The sequence below is a fragment of the Mchenga conophoros genome, linkage group LG10 (assembly GCF_057382185.1).
Source record: "Mchenga conophoros isolate Kocher_MC1m ecotype Shallow Benthic linkage group LG10, M_conophoros_male_GT1.1, whole genome shotgun sequence".
Classification (NCBI taxonomy): domain Eukaryota; kingdom Metazoa; phylum Chordata; class Actinopteri; order Cichliformes; family Cichlidae; genus Mchenga; species Mchenga conophoros.
Window position 1 is genome coordinate 36,543,972 of NC_140535.1, and position 9,548 is coordinate 36,553,519.

At 47.4% G+C, this 9,548-nt stretch overlaps 1 protein-coding gene across 1 annotated transcript; it reads left to right on the forward strand.

Moving 5' to 3' along the window:
• Positions 1-1,329: 1,329 nt before the first annotated feature.
• Positions 1,330-8,269, forward strand: LOC146566441 (GTPase IMAP family member 9-like). The gene is made up of 4 exons (XM_085290072.1): positions 1,330-1,378; positions 1,763-1,813; positions 2,192-2,299; positions 7,500-8,269. The coding sequence occupies exons 1-4, from the start codon at positions 1,330-1,332 to the stop codon at positions 8,267-8,269; spliced, it is 978 nt and encodes a 325-aa protein (XP_085146198.1).
• The last annotated feature ends 1,279 nt before the right edge of the window (positions 8,270-9,548 follow it).

Genomic DNA, 9,548 nt, shown 5'->3' on the forward strand with positions numbered 1-9,548 from the left:
TTAATCTTTACTTCTTTTCTTGTTTGTTTCAGTAGTAACATAGCTACTCTTTGGATAATTCATTTATTGATTTATTTATTCATTTGAGATGCGCTGAATCGCACAAAAGACGTGTGTGAGATTTTTTTATGTTCACTGGAAGACTCATTTTGATTTTAACTTTTTGTTTAATTTTGTATTTGCTGTTTGGTCTAGTGTGTCAGACAGAAACACTGGAATGGTCTGTAAACACAGTTATAGTGGAAAAGAAGCCAGTTTCTCTCCCCAACATTGTGGTTTTTTGTTTAAATAAACGGTTTTTGTGTTTTTCTGATCACAGGCTGCTGCCGTCCTTTCTTTCTGTTCTGAGTTTGAATCGCTGCTGCATTTGGGCGCACTGTGGGAGGGAGCTGTTAAAACAGCACTATTATTTTCCGTTGACTGCTTCTCTTAGGGTCAACCAACATTAGTACCAAACTTACTCATGGGCGAATAAATAAATAAAGCGATCGGTGAAAGGGTCGGCCTGTTGTCGACATGTTCGTCCACTCGCCCAACCTCAGCTGTTAGTCCACAGTGTTTACGTCCACAAAGAGCCCGTGAATGAAACGTTTCTTCTCTTTTTTAATCTTTGGGGTTACTTCCTGTTCTTTCACCAACTTTACTGAGGTGAACACATATGACTGAAATCTCTGATAACGCGCCCCACGCACTCACACCCAACTTACTGTGAACGCGAGTGTCTGTGGAGGCCTCGCGGAGCCTCGGGCATGCGCAGATGTGTACACCTGAAGACGAACACGATCCTGTCTGTGGGTTCGTCTGCCGAGGCCCTCACTGCCGGTCACACCTGAGCCCTGCCGGTCCCCGTGGTCCCGCTGCACTCACCTGTCCAGGTGAAGCTGCTCACACCGACACGCAGAAACAAAAGCGCAGAGACCCGGAAACACATCTGAACTTTTCAGGCCGTTTCCTCCTCTTTGTGGTTCCGTCTTCTTGACTGAAGGGCGAACTGCTGACACCGGAAACAGGAGTGCTCTTCAAAATAAAATTACTAGAGTCGTTAGTATTTCACTAGAAAACATTTTAAATATCTGAACCAGTTTATTTTTTATCCCCAGTTCTAAACGAAGGCCAGTTGTGATATTAACACATCGTGATTCGCCTGAGCTTTAGTTTCCATCACAGCAGATGACTCCGCCCTCTTTTAAGGTTGTGTTACCGATCTGAACCTAGGTGATGTAAAGCTGCTTAGTCCGACAGTGTACCTGAGCAGGTAATTATTCCAGCTGTCCTGGGTTCAGTCATCACTAACAGACAAGAATATGAAGCCTGGATCTTTCCCCAAGAATGAAACTGAACCATCCCGCGGTCCGGACTCCACCGTTTTATTTTGAAGGTGAGACCGGAAAAGGGCGGCTCAGTGGGACCTTCTTACTGAGCGAAGTTTCGAACAAATAACTGATAAACAGGTGAATTTGTGAGAGCAGGTGTGATGGCCTCGGAGGAACAGTCCGGTGAGTGTGTGTGGAAATCATCTTAATTAAAGCCGATCCGATCATTGTTCTCCGTCTGCGCTTCTCAAAGTCATCAAACTGTCCGAACACAGAGGACACTTCATTAATATACACCTGTACGTGTGTGCGGGCGTGCGCGTGCGTGTAGTTTACTGGTTAGTTTTTGGTGAAAAACGCAGTTTGAGCGGGTTTTTCGTGGGTGACGCAGTTTTTAATTTCAGTTACTTTCACTTTCATGTAAAAGATTACTGTGTGTGTGTGTGCAGGAGCAGCAGGAGGGAGGACGAGGAGAAGCAGTAAACACGAGCCTCCAACAGGTGTGGTCTCTTCAATTTTATGTTCCAGAAGGAACAGGAACCATAAACACGAACGAGCTCTGACTAACACATGATAACTTAAGACCAAAGAAAAGCTGGCAGGTGGATGGTGAAGGATTTAAGCTCAGCATGAGTGTGAGCTGGTCTCAGCTGGTTCTGCAGGCTTGGTTATATTGAAGCTGCTCCTCAACCTTCCGGTTACAAGACGAATATCGTACAGCTCTAGTTGTGCTCCCTCACAGCACCTCCTGTCAGCTCTCAGTCAGAACAGAAAACAGTTTGGTCATGTGATATTTAAAAATCAGCTAATACCGTCCTTTGTAGATCAGCCTGGAATGTCCCGCATATACGATCTGATCTCTGTGTGTCTGTGTTCAGTGTCACTCAGGTTGGTTCTGGTCGGGAAGACTGGAGAAGGAAAGAGCTCCAGTGGAAACACCATCCTGGGAAGAGAGGCCTTCAGAGCTGCGTCCAGTCATTCCTCAGGTATCACACACACATGTGTAGATGCTCACACACACACACACACACAGTGGACGAGGATGTAACATCCTGGACAGGGAGGAACGCTGGGTTGAGGGCGGAGTCAAGGAGGCCATTTACGTGAAAGACCATCTCTGAATGGAGGAGGGGCCCAAGGGTCCATCTGTCACCATCTTACAATGCTGTGATTGCAGCCGTTCCCCAGCTCTCTGTGAATGGTACTCATGGTTATTGATCAGTGGTTGTTGATCAATGGTCATGAGAATTTGCATATTAATGATCATAATCTGACCTCCCAGTCCATTGTTCCTTCAGTGGTGCTGGTTTCCATCATTGTGTTTATAAGGTTGAAACCTGCAGTCAGCTGAGACTGAAGAAGCCACCTGGATGATGATGAAACGTTTCTCCCACTGAAAACATCCAGATGAACAGAATCTACTATCCAAAACACAGACTTAACAATGTGGTGTATGCTGTACAGTGCAGCGAGGAATGCTCAGACCTCTACATCGAGAGACCAAACAGCCACTTCACAAGCGCATGGCACAACACAGAAGAGCCACCTCCACAGGACAAGACTCAGCACTCCATCTGCATCTTAAGGATAAAGGACACTCTTTGAGGATGCCAATGTTCACATTTTGGACAGAGAGGACAGATGGTTTGAAAGAGGAGTGAAAGAAGCCATCTATGTCCACTGTGAGCGACCATCTTTGAACAGAGGCGGGGTTTACGACACCAACTCTCTGCCATCTATAATCCAGTTTTGAGATCCCTCCCCAGACGCCTTAACTCCACTCACATCCTGGGCCATCTGACCTCAGGAATTCGCATGATAAGGTGGGGCCAGATTTCACAATGAACACACCCGAAACTCTGGCTGATTGGGACCCACACCCAGTTTCACACCTTGGCTCAGGCGATTAGGTAGAGGATCATCAGGGGTCCTTTGTCCCTCTGTGGGGGGAAACTCCCACTAGGCTTAAATCTGGGACTCTCCACCAGTTCTGGTCAGCTGACCAGCTAGCACCAGTGTTCACGGAGATCTTCAACCTTTCTCTGGCCCAAGCAGTGGTCCCCACATGCTTCAGAGAGTACATCATTGTCCCTGTCCGGAGAAACAACAGCCCGCTTGCCACAATGACTACCGCCCAGTAGCACTGACTCCAATAGTGATGAAGTGTTTTGAAAGACTGATGAGAGATCACATCACTTCTTCACTTTCTGCCACCATTGACCCACTTCAGTTTGACTGGACTACAGTTCAGCATTCAACACAATAATTCCCTCTAAGCTTTTCTTTTCTATTCTATTCTATTCTATTCACCAAGTTGACAGATCTAGGACTCAGCTCATCACTGTGTCAGAATCAGAATCAGAATCAGAATGGGTTTATTGCCAGATGTTGAGGTTTACAACATTAGGAAATTGCTGCGGTGCTTCAGTGCAGACAATAAGAATTAAAGTGCTATGTAGAAAGAAAGATATGTGCATGAGATATACATGAGAATAAGAATTATGAGTGCTACGTAGAAAGATATATACATGAGTGCAGGTGGTGATCAGTGCCAGACATGAAATGATGCAGTGACACAGCGTAGGGTCATGTGTTAGTGGTGGGAACAGTCATACGGTTATTGTTCATGTGTCCAACAGCAGAGGGGAAGAAACTGTTCTTATGGCGAGAGGTTCTGGTGCGAATGGACCGGAGCCTCCTGCCTGAGGGGAGCAGGTCAAACAGACTGTGTCCAGGGTGAGAAGGGTCAGCTGAGATCCGGGCTGCACGCCGCAGAGTCCTGGAGGTGCACAGGTCCTGCAGAGATGGGAGTCCGCAGCCAATCACCTTCTCAGCAGAGCGCACAACACGCTGCAGTCTCTGTTTGTCCCTGATAGTGGCTCCAGCGTACCACACGGTGATGGAGGAGGTGAGGATGGACTCGATGATTGCAGTGTAGAATTGCATCATCGTCCGTGTTGGCAGGTTGAATTTCTTCAGCTGCCTCAGGAAGTACATCCTCTGCTGGGCTTTCTTTATGACGGAGGGGATGGTGGGCTCCCACTTCAGGTCCTGGGTGATGGTGGTACCCAGGAAGCGGAATGAGTCCACAGAGGTGATGGGGGTGTCAGTCAGGATGATGGGGGGGAGTGGGGCTGTGTGCTTCCTGAAGTCCACAATAATCTCCACTGTCTTCTGGGCATTCAGCACCAGGTTGTTGTGGCTGCACCAAGACACCAGACGTTCAACCTCCCTCCTGTAGGCAGACTCGTCCCCGTCAGAGATGAGCCCAATGACGGTGGTGTCATCTGCGAACTTGATTAGCTTGACAGACTGGTGGGTGGAGGTGCAGCAGTTGGTGTACAGGGAGAAGAGCAGAGGAGAAAGAACACAGCCCTGAGGGGAGCCGGTGCTGATGGTCCGGGAGTCCGAGACATTCTTTCCCAGCTTCACGTGCTGCTTCCTGTCCGTCAGGAAGTCAGTGATCCACCGGCAGATGGGATCAGGCACATTCATCTGGGAAAGCTTGCCTCGGAGATGGTCTGGAAGGATGGTGTTGAAGGCAGAGCTGAAGTCCACAAACAGGATCCTGGCGTAGGTTCCTGGGGAGTCCAGATGCTGCAGGATGAAGTGTAGGGCCATGTTGATGGCGTCGTCTACAGACCTGTTGGCTCTATATGCAAACTGCAGGGGGTCCAGGAGGGGGGCCGTGAGGGTCCTGAGATGGGAGAGAACCAGGCGCTCAAATGACTTCATGACCACAGATGTCAGAGCCACGGGTCTGTAGTCATTTAGTCCAGTGATCCTAGGTTTCTTGGGGACAGGGATTATGGTGGAGGACTTGAAGCAGGCAGGCACATGACATGCCTGCAGTGAGGAGTTGAAGATGCCAGAAAACACTGGGGCCAGCTCGTTTGCACAGTGTCTGAGGGTGGCAGGAGACACGCCGTCTGGGCCGGGAGCTTTCCGAGCATTCAGACTCTTAAACTGCTTCCTCACATCTGCTTCATGAATATGAAGAGTTGTGGTCGGAGGAGGTGGTGTGAAATCCTCTTTTGTGTGGGGTGAGGGGGCGGGTGTTGCAGGTAAACAGTTTGGAGGTGGTGATGGCTCTATGGAGGGGGGAGAGGTGGGGGAATGAGTGTCCAAAGTGCCTCTATTGTTGGGGTCGTTGGAGGTGTGAAGGCTGCCTGATGGCTCGTCAAAACGGCAGTAGAAGTCGTTAAGGGTGTTGGCTAAGAGCAAGTCGTCAGTGGAGTGGGGGGTTTTAGGCTTGTAGTTTGTAATATTCCTAAAACCTTTCCACACAGAGGCCGAGTCATTCTCTGAGATCTGCTGCTGCATCTTCTCAGAGTGCTGATGTTTAGCAATGTCCACTTCCTTAGTGAACCTGTACTTGGCCTCTCTGTAGCAGTCCCTGTCTCCGCTTCTGAACGCCTTACTCTTTTCCAGCCACAGCTTTTTGAGTTTAGGAGTAAACCAGGGTTTGTCATTGTTATAACTCACCCTGGTGCGTGATGGCACAATGCTGTCCTCACAGAAGTGGATGTAGGAGGTGACAGTGTACGTAAACTCAGTGTCAGTGGATCCTCAACTTCCTCACAGACAGACCCCAATCAGTGAGGGTGGGAAAACAAGTCTCCATCTCACTCAGCACTGGAGTGCCTCAGGGCTGTGTTTTAAGCCCCCTGCTGTACTCACTGTACACTTATGACTGTGTTGCCACATCCGACACCACCTCCATTGTCAAGTTTGCTGACGACACTGCTGTTGTGGACCTGATCTCCGACAACATCGAGTCGGCCTACCTGGAGGAGATTAGGAACCTGGAGACCTGGTGCCAGGAGAATAACCTCCTCCTAAACATCAGCAAGACTAAGGAGCTGATCGTGGACTTCACTACAAAGCAGGCGAGGAATTACAAACCCCTCATCATCAATGGCACGCCTGTGGAGAGAGTGGACAGTTTCCAATACCTGGGTGTCCACATCACTTGGGACCTGTCATGGTCCTGCCACATCAACTCCCTGGTTAAGAAAGCCCGGCAGCGTCTCTTCTTCCTCAGAAGACTTAGAGACTTCCATCTGCCACTGAAGGTGCTCAAGAACTTCTACTCCTGCACCATCGAGAGCATTCTGACGGCAAACATCTGCACCTGGTTTGGGAACAGCACCAAGCAGGACAGACGAGATCTGCAAAGAGTGGTGCGCTCAGCCGAACGCATCATTCAATCAGAGCTCCCTGACCTGCTGTCCATCTACACCAAGCGGTGCAAGATTATGATGGACCTCTCCCATCCCAACAATGGACTCTTCTCACTGTTGAGGTCTGGGAAGCGTTTCCGCTCCCTTAAGGCCAAAACAGAGGAAATGAGGAGGAGCTTCTTCCCCCAGGCTATTCGGGCCCTGAACCAGGTGTAGGACTGGACTCTCATACATCGCTGCACCAGACACGCTCTGTTTATTTGCACGCTTCTTATAATTTATTTTGTAAATCGTTATTTGCACATCCTATTCTTACTGTAAATTTCTAAGTTAAAATCTGTAAATTTTGTCATAATCTGTAAATCTTTAAATTCTTTACTGTCATTTAATGGTCTGGCATTGCAGAGCAATAAGCATTTCACCACATGTTGTACTGTGTATGATTATGTGTGTGACAAATAAAATTTGAATTTGAACTGAAGAAGCTTCTCGGACTGAAGCCTCTATAACAGGGGTGTCAAACTCAAATACACAGTGGGCCAAAATTCAAAACTGGAACAAAGTCGCGGGCTAACGTTAATATTTATTGAAAAAAAAAAAACTTCCTCCAGATATAAGAATGAATCTTTTCTTATGGACTCAAACACGTTTTGCTGAAAAACTGAATATGGAACAAGCAAAGCTTAATACTAAACAATATATATATTAGCTGTATAATACCAGTAGGCCAGCTCTGATAGTAATTTGGTATGGCTTCGCGGGCCAAATGTAGTTAGGCTGCTTGACACCTATGCTCTATAATGATTACAGAACCAGGCTGTGTGTTCTCACGTCACTACAGTCCAGAAGTGTTCAGGTTAAAGACCAGCAGAGTCCAGTATGAGACCCATATTTACATTCCAGCCTCTGTTAGGTGATCTCTGCACAGCCTTCTTCATGTTCAGGTGAAGTCTGTGTTCGTGCTTCATGTAAATTCAGTCTAACTGATCTGTTTCCTCCTCAGTGACGGCTGAGTGCTCCAAGCAGCAGGAGAAGCTGTTCCAGAGGACCATCTCTGTGGTGGACACTCCCGGCCTCTTCGACACCACGATGTCTGAAGACGCCGTGAAGAGGGAGATCTCCAAATGCATCAACATGTCGGCCCCGGGGCCCCACGCCATCCTGCTGGTCATCAGGGTGGGACCCTTCTCTGCAGAGGAACGAGACGCCGTGAAGAAGGTGGAGGAGATCTTTGGAGAGGGTGCCTGGAGGTACACCATGATCCTCTTCACCCACGGAGACAAAGTCGAAGAAGACTTTGATGAGTTCATAAAGGAGGAGTCGGGACCTGAGCTGCAGGAGGTCCTGATGAAGGCTGGAAACAGATACCACGTCTTCAACAATCTCAGAGCCAACAACCGTCGCCAAGTCTTGAACCTGCTGGAGAAGGTGGACAAGATGGTGGCCGACAACGGAGGAGAGTCTTACTCCAACTACACCTACCTGCAGGTGGAGGAGATGCTGAAACAGAGAGAGTCAGAGCTCAGAGAGTTCTACGAGAAGAAGCTGACGGAGGAAGAAGACAAGGTGAAGTCAGAGTACGAGAAGAAGCTGACGGAGGCTCGGGAGGAGAAACAGCAGTTAGAGAAACGACTGCGGTGTGAGCTGGAGGAGGTGAGGAGGTACTATCGGGCTTTAGAGAACGGAGTCCGTCAGGTCGTGGAGCAGATGACCAGAGATGACTGTTTTGATGAAATCCTCACCAAGTTCCACGAGACCTTGAAGCTGAACTGAAGTGATGCTGACTCCCACTCACAGCACTCAACTCTCCACCTGGTTCAGAGGCCGAACACACTAAAGATTTTGGGCGGTGCTGTTCCAGAAGCTTCCATCAGCTTGTGGGGTCATGACTTTGCTGAAGGTGATGTTTTCCAGGAGAGTTTGTGAGATCTTCAGGATTCATGAGCTGGAAATTTGTCCTGGAACTGCTGATGTGTTTGCAGTAGCTGTAAGAAGCACAGGATTACCTGTAGTTTAAATCTGAGTTAATAATGGACTGCCAGCAGGATGGGAGCATGGATCAGAGTGTTGCATACCGACAGATTTCCTTTTGTTCTGTTGCTCGCACAGTTAAATAAATGGAGCAAATATACATTCACAGAATGGAATAGATGGTGTTGAAGCTGACTCTGAGCTGCTTAACCTGCTCTTAAATTAACTGAAAATTTGTTTATAGACAAAAGGTGAAGCATGATAGTTTAACCTTCCTCTTTATGATGGAAGTGGGAAATAAACTCTTCTCTAATCAAGAAGTGGAAAGAGTGCCAGATTTCCACATACTCAGTCATCACGTTAACCAAACGTAACTGTAACAATGATTGTTAGCGCACATCAGAATGAAATTTGGTGCATTTCCTCACCATCAGGGTGTATAGTATAATTAATAAATCTAAAGGGATGAGAAAAATCTCACATATGTTCACCTGGGAGTAGAAGACAAATGTGTCTATAAGGGATAAAAAGAGAAACTGTACAGAATATTATAAAAATAAGATTAATAGCTCCAGAAAAATGCTGTGTGAAACCGTTTCAGGTATGAAATTATGAAATTGCTTTGTCCTAAATATACATAAAATTACATATTAATGGTCATAAACTGACCCCACAGCCCGTTGTTCATTCAGTGGGTCAGGTATTACACAAATGTCCTGTTTGTAAGGTTGGAGACCTGCAGTGTTGAGATGAAATTATTTGAAGTGCTTCAATTCTATGCTTTATATTAACTAAAATGCCATATAACCATATAGTGTAGTATTAAGTGGACATGGCCCTGAAAATAAAGGTATTAGACTACGTGTCCTTGGGGGGTAGAATGGTGCAGACTCTCGCCCACGCCGGCCTGGGAGAAAGTAGATAACAGGGGACCATCTTCTAGGAGAAAGTTAGTGAAACACTGTTGTTTAGACTAGAGAGGGACCAGCAGGCACCTAGTTTTTGAGAGACAAAGGTTGTTGATTTCTGTGTATCAATGTGCTGCTGGAACTGCCCCAGTGGATTTGATGTGAAAATCCCC

What these genes read in the sequence shown, in the direction of transcription:
- LOC146566441 (XM_085290072.1), top strand. Translation starts at nt 1,330, where the DNA reads ATGAAACTGAACCATCCCGCGGTCCGGACTCCACCGTTTTATTTTGAA. An exon ending in TAAACACGAGCCTCCAACAG is followed by an intron (nt 1,814 to 2,191) that starts GTGTGGTCTCTT and finishes GTCTGTGTTCAG; the next exon opens with TGTCACTCAGGTTGGTTCTG. An exon ending in TGCGTCCAGTCATTCCTCAG is followed by an intron (nt 2,300 to 7,499) that starts GTATCACACACA and finishes TTTCCTCCTCAG; the next exon opens with TGACGGCTGAGTGCTCCAAG.